The sequence below is a fragment of the Bos indicus x Bos taurus genome, chromosome 25 (assembly GCF_003369695.1).
Source record: "Bos indicus x Bos taurus breed Angus x Brahman F1 hybrid chromosome 25, Bos_hybrid_MaternalHap_v2.0, whole genome shotgun sequence".
NCBI lineage: Eukaryota > Metazoa > Chordata > Mammalia > Artiodactyla > Bovidae > Bos > Bos indicus x Bos taurus.
In genome coordinates, this window is record NC_040100.1 from 7,809,433 (window position 1) to 7,829,135 (window position 19,703).

General features: G+C 52.6%; 1 protein-coding gene across 5 annotated transcripts in view; it reads left to right on the top strand.

Annotated features, from left to right (window-relative positions):
- The window catches only part of CUX1 (cut like homeobox 1), a 349,600-nt gene that overhangs the window by 319,987 nt on the left and 9,910 nt on the right, over nucleotides 1–19,703 (top strand). For 2 of the 5 annotated variants that reach the window (XM_027528187.1, XM_027528188.1), the window contains exon 24: nucleotides 3,599–13,230. The exons of 2 other annotated variants lie outside the window; for them this stretch is intronic. In XM_027528187.1, the coding sequence (XP_027383988.1) occupies nucleotides 3,599–4,292 (694 nt within the window). In that variant the 3' untranslated portion in view covers nucleotides 4,293–13,230. Of the gene's footprint in view, nucleotides 1–3,598; nucleotides 13,231–19,703 lie in introns of those variants that run through there. One more of the 5 variants, XM_027528189.1, reaches the window with a different exon arrangement.

The following is a 19,703-nucleotide window of genomic DNA, read 5'->3' on the forward strand; positions in this document are numbered from 1 at the left end:
CTCACCTGGTAGGTCCTATAGCACTTCACATAAGGATGAGCATACAGCAGCACTCAGCACACAGGCACTGAATGTGTTTGATTCCTAAACAAGAAAGCAGTTACTTTTTTTTTTTAATTTTATTTATTGTTTGTTTGTTTGGGGCTGGGCTGGGTCTTCGTTGTAGTTCGCGGGCTCTTTGTTGCTGTCTGTGGGCTTTCTCTAGTTGTGGTATGTGGTCTCTAGTGCGCCTGGGCTTCAGTAGTTGTGGCACAGGGGGTTGGTTGCCCTACAGCATATGAGATCTTAGTTCCTGGACCAGGGATCAAACCTGTGTCCACCTGCTTTGGCAGGCAGATTCTTAACCACTGGAGCACCAGGGAAATCCCTTCTTTTTTTTTCTTTCCAAGATATTTTTATTACTTGGTACTAAGAATTTTTTAATAAAGATTAGAAATATAGGAAAACCTAAAACCATCTAGTAAAAATAGCTATATTTGACTATATGAAAGCAGAAAACGACAGGATTCAAGATATCACAAAGTCCCAAAACAAACACAGCAGACTGGGAAAAAGTGAATATTTTACAATACATGTAATAAAGTGTTCCTCTGTCCATTTTTATAGGAATTGATTTTTAAAATCCTACTGAACAATTAGTAAAGAATATGAATAGGCATTTCATAGGAAAAGAGATAGGTACTGCTAATATATGAAAAAATGATGAATTAGATTAATAGTTTAGAAATCTAAAATAAAAACAACATTCCACTTTTTTGTTACCACTTGGCAAATCTTTGAACGTGTCCCAGTATCTGGTGAAGATGCAGAAAAGTGGCAGAAATATAGTATTTGTAGGGGAGTGGATTATTACTAATAATTTAGAAAGTGATTTTGCAGTTTCTATTAAAATTAAATAAGCACAGATCTTTTGGCCCAGCCATCTCACTTTTGAGATTTTTATCCTAGAGAAATAATACACCAATTTTTAAGGACTTGTGGTCAAAAAGGCAGTTTCTTAGGTTCTTTCCACAGGAGTTAAACAGAAGTTGATTTAGTTTTTTCTGCACCACTCGAACCCATAGGGGGTAAATGCTTGGGATTGATTTTTACCCCCATCAAAAAATAAACAAAACTTTACTTCCTCTTCTTTTACCCTAAGGCCATCAGAAGTATTCTAAGGTGACCATTTACCCAGGAACACCAGAACAACATAGCCCAGGCAGGACACCTGCCCTCCTGGAGAACAGGTCCACCCAGCAGAAGCTCTTCCAAGCCCTAAAAGCCACAGCATTCTGTCAGCCTTGCATGACTTGTCTGAAAACCAGATTTGCTTCTGGGACCTGGTCTTTCTAGACCAAAAGATAATCTTCCTCAGGGACACAGAGACCAGTCTAGGCTGAGAAGGGTGACGCCTCTTATCTGCTAAGCGCGTAACATGTGCCAGTCCCTGAGCCAAGAACTTTATGGATGTTATTTCACATTTCCTCCCACCTGCGGTTGAATTCAGAGCTGCCAGCCCCATTTTACACGTCATACATGTAAATGTTTAAACGTCATACGTGTCATTCTAGCCAGTGAGGGTCACAGCCTCCATCCCAGGTCTTGGACATGAAGTTGTCCCTCCCGGTCCCTCAGCCCTTCTGTCTCAGCCTTAGCACTTACAACAAGGACTTTGTCATTCAAAAGGTAGCTGGGTGGTAAAAATAGAAAATTTTTTTCCTATTTTTTTGGTCTACTTTGTGTCCCATATTTAATATTTCATCATGGTGGTCCTGTGGTTAAGACCCCATCCTGCCACTGCAAGGGGGCGTGGGTTCTGTCCCTGACTGGGAAACTAAGATCCCACATGCCATGTGGCGTAACCAAAAAAAAAGAAAACGACAACAAAAAAAACCAACATTTAGTCATAACATCTCTGCAAGGAAGACACTATTTTCCATACTTTTCTGATAAGAAAACTGAAGCACAGAAAGCTTAAGGAATTTGTCCAAGTTTTGTAGCTAGTAATGACAAGGCAAACCCAGGTTTGCCTGGTTCCGAAAAGCCTATGCTCTATTCTGAGCCAGGCTGCCCCTGGGATTCCAGTTAGTCCATGATGGACCTGTGGCCTGGATCAGACCAAACCCTTAGCTGCCCATCTAGCCTTCCCCAGCCAGGGTGGAATGGGATTGAGTGTTCACCCTAGTGGGTATTTTTTAGCTGTTAAGGGGCTTGAAGTCCAGCAAAGTGCAGGTTCATCCTCCTAGCAAGGAGGATAAGCATTTCCCCTTAGCAAAGTGCCCAGGGATCTGTTGATGGGAATTACCATTTCACAGGCTCCCAAAGTAGCCCCCAGGAAGGAGGAAAGTCTTCCATTACCTCCTGGGAACTTCTGGGGGGGCTTCAGGACCTCCCCCTGCAGCTTTGGCTCAGGGATCATCTTCAGGACAAGGGTCAAAGTTCACCCTTTGTATGGAGCAAAAAACCATGTAGCAGATAACCACGACCTGACTTGTGATATACTCGACTAAACTATAGCCGAATTCTCCCTGGCTCCAACCTCCCTACATCCAGCACAGAACCTGGCATACCGTGGGTTCTCAAAAAATGTCACCTTTATTGAGTTACACACACTGCAGAAAATATCTTCACACATGCCTGACCCCAGGGCTTTCTGTAGGCTGTTTCTGCAAGACTCTGGACTTGGTGCTAATTTCCCTGAAGATGCTTTTCCACTGACAGTTGGCTCATGATCAGAGGTTTTTAGGAAGAAACACCTAGAGAGATTTCTGATCGAACCAAGTACTGTGAGCATGATAGGAAGAGAAATTCTGACACAAAACAAAAGATTTAACAAAAGCCCTTTCATGACATCACCAAGGGCTCCAAAATAGGGAAGGCCTGGGCCCTTCTGTAGCTGTTTCCTCCTAGTGAAGCACAGTTTCCATTGTAGGCTGAACTCAGCTTAATTAAAACATGGTGTCTGTGTTGGAGCACATATTTGATCTCCCTCCTGATTGGTCAAAAGTGACCCTTCCCTGGTTGTCTTTTAGAGGACGGAATTAGTTGAAATTTAATCACACAAATTGATAGAATCCCACCTCAGCCTTGACCGGAGACTCTGACCTGTGGCTCAGAGCTCAACACTGAAGATTTTCACTTTGGGCACTATCTAATAATTGGTTCTCTCTCAGGAGGTCCAGAGGGGGAGGCAATGGTTACCATTCATACTTTATCTCCTTGTTTGAATTCATTCCGCCTTATGGCTGTACACCAAGCACCAGTGCTAGGTGTGGGTGTGCAAAGAACAGGGCCTTGCCCTGCCATTAATGTTGGCGGTCCATCCTAGTGAAGAGGAGACTGGCATTCCAACCAAAGGACAGGTTACTCAGAGGCCCCAAGCCTGGGAAACTTTCAGCTGGGAGGGTTGCCGGCTCCTGCCTGGGGAGAATGGGGTGGCTGTAAAGAGGGGCTCTACTCTGGGGTCCGCAGGAGCCTGAGCGGCTGTCAGGCCGGTGGGAGTGAGATGTCGGGCAGTGGACGGAGATGGCAGGAGGCCTGGGCCGCGAGGGAAGGGACACAGGGAACCCGTGCACAGAGGTCCCCTGACGGCGCCCCCACTGCTTGTGTCTTGTAGGTCTCGGATCCGCAGAGAACTGTTCATTGAGGAGATTCAGGCCGGGAGCCAGGGCCAGGCGGGGGCCAGCGATTCGCCGTCGGCCCGGAGCGGCCGGGCCGCACCCAGCTCAGAAGGCGACAGCTGCGACGGCGTGGAGGCCGCCGAGGGCCCGGGCCCCGCGGACGCCGAAGAGTCGGGCGGCCCCGCGGCCGCCGCCAAGTCTCAGGGAGGGCCGGCCGAGGCGGCCGCGGCCCCGGAGGAGCGGGAGGAGGCGCCGCGGCCGGCGGAGAAGGCAGAGCCGCCGCCCTCGGGGACCCCGGTCCCGGACGCCGCCGCTGACGAAGGCCGGCCCCGGGCGCCGCCGCCGCCACCCGAGGGTCCCGCGGACGGCCCGGGGCCCGTGCCAAACCCCGCCGCCGCCGCGCCCGCGGCCGGGGAGGACGCCGCTACCTCAGCCGCCCCGCCCGGCGAGGGCCCCTGCCGGGCCCGGGACGGCGCCGACAGGAGTTCCGCTTTGCCAAGCACCAGCGCGCCCGCGGCCGCCCGCAGACCCAGCTCGCTGCAGAGCCTCTTCGGCCTCCCGGAGGCGGCGGGCGCCAGGGACTCGCGAGACAACCCCTTGAGGAAGAAGAAGGCCGCGAACTTGAACAGCATAATCCACCGCCTGGAGAAGGCTGCCAGCCGCGAGGAGCCCATCGAATGGGAGTTCTGAGAGGGCGCCGCCCGCCCGCCCGTCGCGCCGCGCCGGGCCGAGTCTGGCCGGGCCGGGCCAAGCCTGACCGGGCCGGGCTGGGCCGAGTCGAACCGAGTCTGGCCGAGCTGGGTCGAACCGGGCCGGGCAGAGGGGCGGGCGCCGACTCAGCGGCCGGGACCGTGTTGCGCACTTAACCGCCCTGCGGGCCACAGGGCAAAATCGCCATAGGCCAAGGTGCATATAGAAAACAAAAGGAGCATTAAGCCCAATCTATGTCGTGTTTTCAAGGAAGAAAACGGAAATGTGTAGTCGAGCTTTTTTGTACCCTGAAGTGTTTTTTTTATTGCCCTAAGTGATTTCCACAGGTTCTGGAATAACTCTTACAGCTTTGCCTTGCGCCCTCCTCTTTTCGTGTGGGCTTTAAAAAAAAAAAAATCAAACCCACATATTGAAAGGGGGCTTTTTATCTGCCATCTAATGGCTTCAGAGCGATAATACACTATTATCTTCTTAAACCAGGAAAAAAGGGGAGGGGGGGGATTTTTCAGAAAAAAAAATTTAAAAAAGAAAGTTTTTGTAGCTGTTCAGTTGCCACTAAGAGATTGCACAGTCAAACCGACTCTAAACACACTAGTTTGGATTCCTAAATATTTTCAAGTAAAGAATCTTCTCCTTTGAAACTTTGAATTAAAGTAAAACACATTTACTCCACATATTTTTTAACAAGAAAAGTCACATCAGGAAAATATCTGATTTTGTGGTAGCTGACGTAGTGTTTTCTTGTACGTGAATAGAATCCTGACATGTAGTGCACATTGATCCATAGCTTTAACTGACTCTGGGCTTTTGCTGACCAGGGTTTGTTTAATACACTCCATTCTAGGCCAAATCAGGACAAAAAGAAAAGATCCGAATCTAGGTATTTTATAATCTGCTTTTTAACCTCTAACCGCAGAGCACGCTGATCAGACCTCATATCTTGGAGGTGTAGGAGACAAGTTAGAACTGTAGCATGTACCCGTTCATTTTGTTTAATTTATGGTGTCTTATGTCTGTGTTAGTGCGTCTTGCACATGTGCGAGCGTTGAAAGAAAGGAGGAAAGTGTAGGCCGCGAAGGTCGCCGCAGGCAGATCTGGGGCCCCTCGGGCCCCTCACCCCTCGTAGGCAGCAGTCTTTCCGTGACACAGAAGGCACCACACCTCACACCACTCTCCCGGGCACCTGATGGACTGAGCCCCACCAGGGGACGCCACTCCCTGGGCCTGGGCAGGGCTCATGCGTGCACCCAAGCACGCGCATAACTCTCTCTCTGTCTCTCTATCTCTCCCTTTCTTCCCACCACAAGCACTGATGACTGTTGACGTCGTGGGAAGCCTCCTTCCTTCCCTGCAGAAGAGAGAACGTGGCAGTCTGGGCTCGGCTCCCACCCCTGTAGTCTCACACCAAAACGTTGATGCTCTTCACTTCCAGACCAGATCATTGGCCCTCCATTCATTTTGCCTCTTGGAACGTTCTTTTTATGCACAGTTTAGGGCAGTCTAAGTACAAATCAAAAGTCTAACTTGTCTCTGATTCCTCCTGTCGTCTATGTGTATATGCGTGAGAACAGAGGTGGATGAAAGTGTGCGTGTGTGCGTGTGTGCAATTTTATACGTCTGTGTATTTTCTTAAGTACCTGTGCACACATAGAGTGCATTACTGCCACCTTTTTTCAATAAGCTGTTTTATCAGTTATGGCTTCTACAAGTTTGCTAATTTAGACTCCTTTATTGCCATATCTTTAAACTAACAATAGATGATTTCGGTATATATATATATTTTTTTTTGCTTATTTATAGGTGCTGTATTTTATTATCTGATTGTTAGGAAGGGATGAAAGGGGCAAATATTCTTTAGAGAGATAGACTGCCGGCAGTATTGGGAATAATTTACAAGATGTAGTTGTCATACTGTATATTACTGATTGAAACCTTTTTGACCGTATTGTGTATCATTGAAACCTTTGTCTTAGGTCAACATCTTTGGATGACATTTTAATGGTGCATTCATTATTTCTTAAGTTTAATTAATATTACCTTTTTTTGATTTGGGGGGGTGGGAGGGAGTTCTAATTTTAAAGGTATGCTCCCGCTATTACACCTCAGTGTGCTTGTATTAATTAACTTGTAGGACTTTGACTGTAAGATGTGAAACCACATTTCTTGCATGACGTTTTAGAAATTATGTATTTCATTTACAGTCTTTTAACCCGCAACTGCAGCACTTAGTTCAAGTTTTTCACAAATTTAAGAGTCACTACACTAAAGACAATGCCTTTTCATGAAGAAGAAGTTTGCAGAAGGCTCTAGGAGGCTGGGAGGCAGGCCGTTTGTCTTTTGATGGTTTCATATCATTCTGAATTTAAAATCTGGTTCAGTGAGCAGAGAATTCAACACGGAGGAGCTTAAGGGGAAAATGGATTCCCATCTGGCTGAATCCAGGTGCGTTGAGAAGAGGGCGTTTGCATCCGTGACCCTCAGGACAGTGCGTAGCAGAGCCCCTGACAGTACTGTGGTGTCCTCTCCACAGAAACCTCAAGGAGGAATTTTGTCATCACGTGATGAGTCTCCAAATACCCAACTTTCAGTAGAACGAAAAGCAGGGCGTTAACAGGGAACGCCAGGGTAGTGTTTTCGATTTAAAGGCATGACTGTTATTTACTAAGGAGTTAAATCGAAGAAACTGATAAAAAGTATAAACCTGTCCATCCTTGTGGCCAAATAGTAACGTCTAAAACAGCCACTTTGGCTCTTCCAGGCAATTTAGTCATTTTTGTTGGTTTTGTTTCTTTTTTTAAAACTAGGTTATTGTTGATTTCCATTCTGTCTTTTTTTGCCAGACTTACATCTGGGTGCTCGATACAATCAGTTGGTTAAATTTTGCTTGCAGTTCCGTGTTTGTATTCTTTTTCTATTTATTTTTTTTTTAATTGCGATCCTAGTCTTAGATCTCTTGTGTTTAAGCTGTCACTGTAATACTTACAAGAGCTGCCACTAAATAACAGAAACCTGGGATGGGGTGTCCCCCTCCTCTTTGTGCCCCTCAGTCTGAGTCCAAGGGTTGACCTTTCATCTTGATAAGCAATATTCAAGTGCCTTGAACAGCATCCCCTCCATGGGCTTTACCTTCCGCTGGCTGGCGTTCCAAGCAGTAGCTCCCACAGGCAGCCGACCTCTTCCTCTTTCCGCTCCATCAGTTTAAAAAGCTGATTTGTACCTCTCCCCTGGGGAACACGGTTCCGTAGAAAACACTAACACTTAATTACAAGCTCCATTATACCATTTTAAATGGCTTCTTTTTGTTAATTGGAGGCAGTGTTCATAACTTAAGGTTTTTGCCATTACTTAGCTGGCTAAGTGGAGGCTCCGCATACAATCAGTGTTCAAGTTCAGCCTCTTGACCTTTGGTTCCTGCCCACATTCTCTTGGGTGTCTGAGGTAGAAGGGGCGTGGCTTCACTCCCATCTCCTGGCTCCCAGACAAGGCCTCTTCTCTTGAACTTCTGGATGAGTCTTGTGATTTCTGTCTAGCAGGTCGCCCTTCTTTAGGAAGGATTACCACAGCCATCTAACTCCATCTCGGTTTTCCTCGGAGCTTACCTGCCCGAAGAACATCGCGACACAAGGTAGCTTGTGGTCAGGAGACTGCGGAGGCATCCCCAGGATCTGCCAGGATCCTGACTTGTATGACTACTCCCAAGTCATGGCCACTATGTCTAGGCCAGTAACCAAGGCAGAAAGATAAGAGTTCATGGCCTCCCTGGGACAGTTTCCCTATACTTCCAAAGCACGAATGCCTCCCTGTTCATCTGTCTTCCTCCTTTGGGCATCTTTGTGTCTCCCTAAAAGCCAGATGTGCTGGTTGGTGGTCCAGATCCAGAGTGCAGCAGAGCTTTGGGTGAAGTGTTCCTCTGTGTTCCCTCTGGCTTTGAGAGACCCTCCCCAGCTGCCCTTAGCCCCAGGAGGAAGGAGACACCCGAATGCCTCCATACCCAGGGCTGCCACAGCCCCATGAGCAGACCAAGCAGAGGACAGGTTGTACGCAAGTTCTGGCATCTGCTACTGACCCTAAGATGATCACCCAGCAGTCATGCCTTAAGAGGTTGGGATGAGAGTCGCGGGACAGCTCTGTCCGCAGGCAGGTGCCTTCTCGCCTGAAGTTGGCCTGGATTTCTTTGTTCTCCCTGAACTCGTGTCCTGTCATGCACGGGCGATCGTTGAACTCTGTTGACTTTCTATGCAATGTTCTTCATTCCTCTGATGGTAGGAAAACAGACCTCCCTGAAAACAGCAGAGGAGCCAGTGGGGGCAACACTCCCGTCCTTCTGGGCTGAGCACACAGTGAAACAGTGTTGGTGATTTCCTAGATCTTGAGCTGGGGGACAACAGCCTTTGCCTTAAATGCACCACAGCAGACGCCTCTTGACAGGCCTATGAAAAACTAGAGTCTGCCCTGAGCCATCCCGGGCCGCTCCCCTCTGAGGCCAGTAAGCCAGCTGCTCAGGGGAGATGGAGCCAGGCAAGGTCCTGGCGACCGTGGTGGGCGGGCAGCCACTCCCCGTCAGGCTGCAAGTTGGCTCCCTCCCTGAATGTCCTCCCCTACCCCGGTGTCATCACACTCATTTGTCCCCTTCTACCTCATTAACCACGCTCCCACTGGACCTCCCCCCACACCCCTCAGAACCTCGAGGCAAGTGGGATCTGGGAAGAGAAAACCTAGAAGTGTGGCATCCATGAGTGTAGCTCAGCCTGGTGGGCAGGCAGCTTCCCTCTTGTGAGCACAACCCGGACAGACAGCTGTGCTCTGCGAGGCTCAGGGATCCTCCTCTTGGCCTCCACCTGCTCCTAACGCACTCACAGCTGTTTCCTCTGCAGGCAGGGGTGGCCTCGGGCCTCACAGGGCCTTGTCTCTGGCTCGCCTGCACGCTGCCCATTCCCGCTCAGCTGTTAAGATCTGTCAGAGCCGCTTCCCTCGCCCCAGGCTGCCCCTCCATGGCCACGTGTGGACACTTCACTTCCCCAGGATTCCCACCTGGCACTGGGGAGCTCTGTTGTCTCTGGCACCAGGAAGTTATAATCTCAGCCCTTCTGTGAGGTCTCCATGGGAAGTATCCAAGGACAGGAAAGGATTTGGCCTTCCCCAACCCACATGCCCAGTCTTCAGGCATGTGACCCCTTCTTCCCTGAAGAATAGGCCAGTTTCTGTGCTGTGCTGAAGAAAACCAGCTCCTAGGGCTGCTGGTTGGGTGTGGGTCCACCCAGTCTGGTGGCCAAAGTGCTCTCTTGGTGGGAGGAATTTGGACGCGCTTACTGGGAAGAGCTCACATTTAGAAATCCGCCCCCCTCCCTGGTGCTGCCGTTTCTTTGCGTCTTGATGGTGTTAGGGGAGCCTTTGTGAACCCCAAAGCAGAGCTCCTGCCCTAAGTGGCCAGGTGGTGGCCTGGGACTCCCAACACAGTGTGCATCTGTTTCCCTGTGCAGTGAATGTCAGTCCGACCAGTACATCTGCTCGCTAAGAGGATGGTCCAATTTGACAATGTTACTCCCATTCGGATTCTGTACTGCCTTTTGGTAGATGAAAACTACCAGGAAAAGAAGGGAAGGGAAGTTCCCAGTTAAAGTTCCCAAAAGATCGAGGCTGTGAGACGCATAGAGGTGTACAGAAAGCTGAGGCCAGAACGCTCTGGTGGTGGGGCGTGCAGATGGAGGCAGCAGAGGAGGGGGTGTAGGGAGCGAGGAGCTGAGCATACAATGAGCCCCACCCCAGAGCCTGCCCTTCCCCAGCAGCCTGGGAGCCTCATCCTTGGTCAGGGAAGAGGATGGAAATGTAGCTTCCCCACCCCCGCCCTGCCCCGCCCCACCATTGGTCCGTGATGGGAACTGTCCCTGCCTGCCCAGGCCTTGCCACCGCCCTTCCAACGCCACCTCCCCTCCAAAGAGACTGTGTCCCTGCCGTCAGTGGCATACTCCCCATTTTCATTTTTGGATGAAGTGACATTTAGCTTTAACGAGACATTTCCAAAGCGCTTAGTCTCCTCCAAAATGCTAACTTTAAAAGTTGGGCATCGTAGGTGAAGAACCTTTTAAAAAAAAAAAAAAAAGGCTAGTGAAAGACATTAGGCTAGGCATAAATGTGCACTTCCCCATCCTTGCTATTAAACATTTAGAATACCTTTGAGTTGCTTTTCATGGATCATTATAGCTTATCCAATAATGTAAAGAAGTCTGTGTTACTGTAATTCCTGTAGTGTTTAGGCTCTCATTTCTACCACAAAATATGCTGTACGCTATGTATCAAGCTTTCTGTGAACAGAAAGGAAAGGTGCCTTATATTCCAAAGTCGTGGCTACACCCCTGTGGACAGTAATCAGAAGCACAGTATATACAGAAGCATTGGGACTTCCGTGGGTAAAACCAGATACCAGTCAGCAAGACGGATTGAAGTGGCACGGGGCTCCTTTGTTTTCTGGTTCCCTTTTTTCCCCCCTCCGTTTTTCATTTCCTTTTTTTTCTTTCTTTCTTTTTTATGTTCTCATAGCTTGCTTTAAACAGAAAGCACTTAAATAGATGACTATGTGTAAAAAGCTCTGTGCAATAGAAATCATTTCCCTTCATTTTTAAGAGAGAACGTATTGCACACCAAATGAACTCAAAGTAAGCTTTAGACCAGGACGATTCAGGTTGTGGAGGAGCAGGACGAGTGTGTTCACTGTAGTTCCGTTTTGTTTGGGAACTGAAGGGAAAACGGGCCTCCCCAGCACTGCCTCTCTGCCCCTGCCCCGCAACCCCGTCTCAACCTGCCTCTTGCTGCCCACCATGCTAGTCACGCAGGGCCCACGGGCACCCACCAGAACCTCTGGCTGGGGCAGCAGGGCAGGTGGAGCGGGCTGCGACTCGGCGGCTGAGAACCCTCCCCAGTGAGCGTGTGACCACAGGCGTCCCTCCCAGCACTTCACCTTTTTCTTGTTGAGATGGATCGACTGCTACTGACACCCACCCCCCCCCACCTCCCCACAGCGTGCGTGAGGATAATTATAAAAGGATATTTCCTTGAGAAAAAAAAATTGTTTAAAAAATATTTCTATTCTCTTCTATTTATTATTAGGTTAATCCTTTAAGTACTTATCAGGAGTGTATTGTTATTTTGTGTCGTTGTTGTTACCATAAATGCTTCTGACTCTCACTCCAGCCTTTGCTGTCTTCTGCCTCCCTCCCTCCCCTGCCCCCAGAGACCCAAAGGGTCTTGGGGATGTGATCGGAGGGCAGAGGGGGGTTTCTCTGAATCAGCTGTCTCTCTCCAGAGTAGCCGCTCAAAAACTGGTGGTCTCCATCACGTCCCACTTTTCAAAACGAGAGAGTTGATGAACAAAACAATCTCCCAATGTTAAGGAAGCGCCGGGGTTTGAAGTTTGCTCGTGTGAGGAGCTGTAGAGGAGACTTAGAAAAAGCAAAGCTTGGTTCCCCCAAAGCCTCCTAGAGCCTCCGGTCAGACTTCTGGGTTCATGACAGTTCAGAAGCCCCGGGGCAGGGCGGGCGCGGAGGCCTGGTCGAGCCTGAGTTCGGGTGAGAGAGGTCTCTGGCAAGGCTCACTGGGCTGACAAGTTTCTGTTGGCTTTTGTTACAGTTGTTGTTTTCCTTGCCTACAAAGTTGGTCAAAACCATCTTGCGGAGCAACCGTGTTTTTCTGTCCAGCTGTGGCTTAAGGACCCACTCTGGGGGAGCCGGGGTTGGGGGGGGAGCCCTTTTCCCCCTTCCTGTGGTTAAGCGCAGAGGAAGCATGGACCGGGGGCACAGCTTTCCGTGGCTAGAAGCACAGCCAGCAGGACACCCAGTGGCTTGCTCCTTGGGTATCGGGGTGGTGGAGGCTGAGGCTGGGTGCTGCCCACCGCCCCGAGGTGGGGCTCCCAGAGGGTCGGCAGGCTCTCCGTGTCACCCACGGCTTTTCCCCCCTCTGACATCGTCTGGGGTCCTGATTCTGTCCTCGTCTCTTTGAAAGCCCTCTGATGAAACAACGGCCCCATCCCTCCCCTACAAGGGTTTCCATTTCCCCCAAGTCGTCTATGCATTTCTCTCACCGTTTTCTGCCTCATTCCTAGAGAAAACGGGCATCTCATGTTCCACCCTCTGAGACCCCCCCTTTCAGAAAATGCTGTGCATTTTGGAGACGTGAGGATTTCGTCCAAAGTTCTGAAAGCATTTGCGGAGAGCTCGTTAGAAAATAAAAATGGGAAAAAGCAAAACGAAAAGGCGGTGTCCCCCCACGTCCCTTTCCACTGAGTAAGACCTAGCTCTTTGCGATTGTGCAATAAACTACTTGCCGTGAGAGCAGGTGGCCACGCTCCTGCCCAGACTACTAACTGACACAGCACAGGACGGCGGGCTGCACGGGGGCCTCTCCCAGACGCCTCCCAGTGAGCTCAGCTCCCCCCACCACCACCACCAGCACCGTGTCTTGCGGTGTCTTACATTTTAGCAGTATTTTATATTTTCTGTAACGCACTAAGTCTTAGGTGTTTTTAGAGCTCGTTTGTTCATACTCACAATCAGACTTTTTTTTTTTTTTAATCCTCACAATGACCCAATTGACCAAAAAAAAAAAAGCATCATTTTTGTACAAATAGCTTCGAGAAAAGCCTCTGTTGTGTTGCTGTGACCCATCTCCGGTAACATTTTGTTTCTTGCTATTTGTTCTCGGCACGGGAAGTCAGAAGCTGATCCGCCTGGCATGGGGTGGGGGAGCACCCGTCGTCCCTTCTGTCCTTGGTTAGCCATACGATGTTTGTTCTCAGCACTGCACCACGGTCCCTATACGATATGGAGAAGCAATATCACTGTATGAAACTCACACCATGTATTATTATTATTCACTAGCACCCTAGGTGTGATAATTGAAGTAAATATCTTTTATACAAACACAAGAACGTGTGGGTTGTTTTTATTCAAAGGGCTCTGGCCTGAGGAGGAGCAGCAAACACTTTCCATTCTGGGTCCAAAGGGCACCTCGAGCACTGCCTTCCTCCCGCGCTTCCTCGGGCGTGTGGCGTCGGGGCCAGGCGTCGGCAGAAACCTGGGTTGGATGCGAGCGGGGGACCTGGGGGCCAGCCGGCCCCGCTGTCCACAGGTCTCCCTCTGGGTACACGTGAGGCCCTGCGTCCCCGCTGGCTTCTTGGCACCTGCGGAGTCCGGGCCCTCCCAGCACCGGCTTCCTCTGTGAAACAGGGCTGCCACCACGTGTCTCACAGGCTTGTGGAGACCAGGAAGGGTGGCCGACCACGCCGGGTCTGGCAAGGGCTGACTGATGGCAGCAGCTTGCGCCCAGCCAGCCGCCCAGCCTCAGCCTGCAGGTCTGAGGGGTGTGGGGGGTCTCTCGCTTTGTTCCCTAACCCCTGTGATGTGGAGAAGGATGAGCTCAGGGCACCTGTGAGTGCTGGCAAGTGAGGGAGAGGAGGAAGGAGGGAATGGCGTCTCATGGGCTTCTGGAAGGATCAGGCTCCTGAGAAAGGGCCTCTCCAGCCAGCGCTCGGGGCTGGAGGCGGGAGAGCCCTGCAGAGTCGGCTGCCAGGTGGTCCACAGGCTTGTGACCAAGGACGTTTCTCGTCTCGGGATCTAGAGGGTTGGAAGAGAACCGCCATCCTCCCCGACCTGTGACTGGTGGGTGGGGCAGGAGTGTATTTGTTGATTGTGCCTTGATCTGTGCATTTCAGAATGTGAAGTTCCCACTGGTGATACAGAAGCCTGAGCTAAACTAGACTCAATGCGCCCTCCACAGGAGACCCCAGAGCAGGGAAAGCCTCCCACCAGAGCTAGGCCCTCCTGAGCCTATCTCCTCCATCACCCGGATGTGGAAGTGTCCAGAGCTGCCCACAAATGTCTGCCCATCTCCCGCCACGGGAGAAATTACGTAAAACCAGTAAGGCTGTCCCAGTTTGGCACTGAAAAAACCTAACTGCAATCATTTTTTGTTTGCTAGTTTAGGTACACTCCTACTTTTAAAAAATCCTTTAAATTAAGATATAAAATGTTTTTTAAAAAAAAGAAAGAAAGAAAAGCACTCAACACAAAGTCTTTTTACCCAGAAGCTCTCCCTGCTCTTGCAGTGAGATTTAATTAAGCAGAACTGCAATTGCACGTGGTTTTGTAGCGCCAACTCCTGTCTTGGTGAACAGCCAGCACCAGAGGCAGAGAAACAAGCAGGATGTGCCGACCGCAGTCGGGCACTGTCCCCACGCAAGCAGTGTTCAGCCTCCCTGTGCACAACTTTTCTCCTTTCTCTCTGGTTAAGTGGATCTGAACAAAACTGTACCTTATTTGATGCACTGGGGAATGGCAGGTTTATACCACGTAAGGTGACATGGTGATATTATTAACATGAGTGACTCATCCACAGCTTGTGTTTTAAAGGGCTTTCATGTGGCAGCCTTGGGGTGTGTTGCTACCTCTTCCACGGCCCTATTTGTTGGCTTTGCGGGGGGCGGGGGGCATGCATTTTGTGGGTCCGCACGTGGGGAGCCAGGGTAAGAACACAGACGACTGGGGAGAACTGTTGTGACGTCGGTGGGGACTTGCAAAAGGGCTATCAGATTCCAGCCTGGTGTGGCCTTGAAGTGGGAGGAGGCGTTTGTGATGGACAGGCAGCGAGGATACCCAAATGGAGGGGCAGCACGTGCCCAGAAGCAGGGCGACGATGTGGCGGGTCAGTGGAGCAGGAAGCCTCGGTGCTGGGGTAGGGTGTAAGTGAGGGAAGGCATTTGGAGTGGGGATGACCATACCGTTGGTAAGAACAAAGCCAGGTGTGGAGGTGACGTCTCACCAGGTGATGCTTTTTCTGTGAATAACACCAAGAAGAAATTCAGATGTCGATGAGAGTGTCTCCAACCATGCTGGGAGTGACAGGGCCCCAGCCGGGGAGGAAGTACCCCCGCCCCCCTGGAGGCTACCAGCAAGTACACACCCACTGGTGAGGGTGTAGGGTCGCCCTGGGGCTCCGCTCTGGCAGATCTTCAGGCAGGCCCAATGCCAGGGCACAGCCTGGAGGGGCCCGGGTGAGGCCTGAGCCTGAACCAGGCGGGTCCAGCCGAGGCCAGCTGACCCAGCCAGGCTCCTGCTGCCTCTGCCCCCTGGGAGACCCTGCAGCCTGAGGACCCCTGTGTAGGCTCCCACCGAGTCCTCTAGGGAGGCCACAGTGCTTCTCCACCAGGCCGGGTCCTCCAGCTGATAGCACACTGAGGGCTCACCGTGGGCCACTGCTCTGGGCGCTGGGGGTACAGCCAGGGACAGACAAGAAGCTGAACTTCCAGTGAGGGAGGAAGACAACAGAAATAATAAATGAATCACTCGGCCACTTAGACGGTGATCAGTGTTACGGGAAAGAAACACGGCAAGGGGACAGGAAGGACACGTGGAGGGGTTAAAGTTGTAAATAGGTAGTCAAGGACTTCCCAGGGCTTCCCAGGTGATGCTAGTGGTAAAGAACCCACATGCCAATGCAGGTAGACACAAGAGACGTGGGTTTGATCCCTGGGGTGGGAAGATCCCGTAGAGGAGGGCATGGCAACCCACTCCAGTATTCTTGCCTGGAGAATCCCATGGATTCTGGTGGGCTACAGTCCACAGGGTTGCAGAGTCAGACACAACTAACTCGACTACACACACACACACACACACACACAGGGACTTCCCTGGTGGTCCAGTGGCTCAGAATCCGTGACCAACCCCGATGCAGGGGACCTGGGTTCAATCCCTGGTCAGGGAACTAGATCTCGTGTGCCACAACTCAGAATTTGCCTGCTGCATCTAAGACCCAGTGCAGTCAAATAAACAAATAATTGTTTAAAAAATAAATAGGCAGTCAGGATAGGCCTCACTAAGAAGGTAACATGTAGACAGTCTTGACAGAGGCAAGGGGATGAACCATGCAGATGCCCAAGGAAAGAACATTTCAGGCAGAGGGGGCGGCAAGTGCAAAGGTCCTGTGCACAGAACGTGCCTGGAAACCAGTACAGCTGGAGCAGCGTGACCACCAGGAGGGACGGGTGGCAATGAGGTCAGAGAGGCAAGGGGGAGGCGCGGCAGGTTTCGCCTGCTGGGGCTCTGGCTGCTGCTACTCCGAGGGATGCAGGGGCTGATGGGGTTTAAAGGGAGGGTGGTCTGGTCTCACTGTTTAAAAGGCTCTCCGGCTCTTGCTTCGTGACTAGGTTCTAAGGGTGAGGGCAGGAGAGGGGAAAGCAGGGGCTGCGGCCACAGTCCAGGTGGGAGGTTGTGACTTGGACCAGGTCGGGGCAGTGGTGAAACCAACTGGATTCTGGATCTATATGGAAGGGAAAGCCAAAAACAAGCCATGAGACAGAGGACCTGTCAGGAGGGATAGAGAAGGGCAGGGAGGGCCCCAGGGGTTCGGTCTGAGCCACTGAAGCGTGGCCTTGCCTCTCAGCCCTGAGGACACTGCCTCCTGGGGCCGTGTGCCAGGGGCTTCTGCTGGGGTGAAGCAGGTTGAGGGGGTGAGGAAGTCAGGCTTCAGTTTGGACTTGTCAAGTCTGAGATACCATTGGAGGGTGAGCCCAGGAAAAGGAGTGCACTGGAGATGTCCGTGCACTGGAGGGTCGTCGGCTTCTAAATGTCACTAGAGGTGGCCAGAGTGAATGAGAGCCGAGAGAAAGGCATGCAGGGGCAGCACCCCGGGTGCAGCAGCGTTGGAAGCTTAGAGGGGAGGAGGACCCCCAAAGGATACCAAGAAGGAGTGGCCAGCAGGGGGCAGGAGGCCCGGGATGGTGCCCTGGGAGCAAGTGCTGATGAGTCAGTAAGATGAGGGCTGAGAAACAAGGACAGAGCGAGGTGCAAGGTCATCGGTGACCTTGGCCAGTACCGTTGGCATAGCGGAGAAGGTTTAAGGAAGTGGACGCTTGAGACTAGGCAGCTTCTTCAGGGAGTTTTGCTGAAAGGGGCCATGGAGTCAGGGAATGGCAGGGGGGTGCATTTCAGATGGGAGAAAAGCGTGCTTGTGAGCTTGTGGAAAGAAGCAAGGGCTGCAGGACATGGAGGAGACCTGCTGGGGAACACCCTGGCCGCAGAGCCAGGCGCGGCATCTCAGGCACCGTCTCTGGCCGCCTGTGGGGCACAGAGCGGGGAGGGGGTGGGTGTGCTGGCAGCCGAGTGCCCCTCAGAGCCCTCCAGAGCCCCTCCAGCCCTCCCAGAGCTCCCGCCTGGCTTGCCTGTGGCTGACTGAATAAAGGGGTCCCCCCCACCTTCAGGAAAGCACCCGATGTGATGCCCCCAGGCCTTGCCCCCCGACTCAGATTGGGATAAGTTTCTGCCCTTGATCATCCTGCCATCGTCAAAGTCACTCTGCTTTCTTTCTCCCCTCTGTGAAACGCACGCCCTAGAAGGCCCTAGAAGGCCTTCCCGGATTCTCCCAAGGCAAGGTCCCATGAACCTTGGACGGGTGCAACATTTCAGAGGTGAGGGGTTCTCTCTCCACACATCCCCGCCCCCACCCCGCCCCCTCCAAGATGCACCGTCTCCTCCGGGCTGCACATACTATGTCCTGCAGCACCCTCCTGACGACCCCCTGTCTCCAACACACCCCACCCCCATCTGGTGTCCGTCTGGAGTGGGCTTGTCCCCACATTCCCCCCTCTGCACCCCTGCCACCCCTCACTCCACCACCACCCTGACCAAACTCTCCAGCCTTTCTTGAGATACCGGTGACCCCCCCTTACTCACGGATGGTCCTGATTCAACTTGGGGCTTTAACATGCTTCCTCCTGATCTCGCCCTGCTTCCTGCATCTCCTCTCTGGGTCATTCCAGGGACACCCCAGAAAATGTCAACATCCGCAGAAGTCCTGTCCAGGCGTTTTTCAGACCCCTGGATGTCTCCCTGACCTGCACCTCCAGCCTCAGACCCCTGGGCCCCACTCTCCACCACGTGCACCCCCCTAGGTGTTCCACTAAGCGCTTCAGACTTGCCAGAGCCCAGCTACACAGCCGCTCGCCCCTTCCCCGTTTGGGGGGCCAGTTCCAGGCACAGGCCCACCCTCGTGTGTTCTCTGCGACAGTGGGGATCACGGGTCTTTCCAGGACCTTCTATCGCCATGCCGCAGGGCCAAAATTCAAGCCCAGGCCTGCCAGACTCCAGCTCAGGACCCTCCCCTGACACCAAGTGGCCACTCAGCGATGTGATCCCAAAACCTCAGTCTGTTGTGTTTCCACCCTCAGCAGAGGAGACAGAAGGAAGGGAGGGGTGGCAGGTCTCCCGCCGCCCCCCAGGGCCCTCTGGTAGCCCCCTGCCCCATCGCCTCCGCCACCCTGCCTTTGCCCAGCTTCTTCCCTGTGCCTCCTGGGCAGTCACCTCCATGCCTGCCAGGATGGCCCTCAGCTTCACCCAGAGACACTTCTTGGGGAACAGCCACCCACACACTCAGCCTTGCACACCCAGAGGTCTCCTCGGTGGCTCACCGAGTGTCCGGGAACGTTGGCGGCAGCGGCCGTGGCCTGGCCCCCGCTGTCTGGGGGAACCGCGTAAGACAGAGGGCTTGCCGTCAGGGACCTCCATGGGAAGGGACCGGCGTGCCCACCCCCAGGGCACCAGACTTGGGCACACATGCGCCCACAGATGGCTCCTGGAGCTGCGAGTCGCTCCTCCCCCAGACCTGGCTGTGGGATCATCTCACCAGCGTTTTGTCCAACCTTCCGGCCGCGCTTGGGTCCCCTCGGAATCGCTCGGCGCACACCTCGTGGGCCCGACACCGGGCTGCCTCACAGGCTCCCCAGCCTCCGCCTTGTCCCTTCTGCCCCTCAGGGTGGGCGGCTGCCCACCTGAGCCCTCTCTGGGCTCCCCACCCTGCTCATCCCCCGAGGCCTGTCCGCCCAGAGCCATTTCTGGACCTGCTGCTGTTTGTGGCCGTCCCTCTGGACGCCCAGTGCCCAGAACCAAACCTGTCCCCTCCCTCGGTCCAAGCCCTTCACCACTAATCACGCCACCCTCTGCCTACCCCTCACCACAAGCCCCGTCCACCTCCCTCCTAAGTGTATGCGACGCTCACCAAGGCCTCCTTGCACAGCCCAGGGGGCGCTGCATTTTGTGGGTCTCTCTGGGCCTGCAGGCTGAAGGCCAGACCCTAAACCTGCCCCCCACAGCCCTCCCTCCACGCCCCAGCCCTGCCCTCAGGTGTGGCCTCTTTCCCCGCCTTGTCTCAGACCCCTCATGTTAGGCAGCACCACCTACCCGCCGGGTGAAGAGGGGGCCCAGTGGTGACGGACGGGTCAGGTCCACTCGGGGCCTGAACCCTGGCATGGGGAGCGCATCATCACTGTGTGGGGTGCACACCCTGGGAGGGTCTGGTCCCAGGCCGGGAAACCTTGGTAGTTCCGTCTGTAAAATCATCATCGTATCC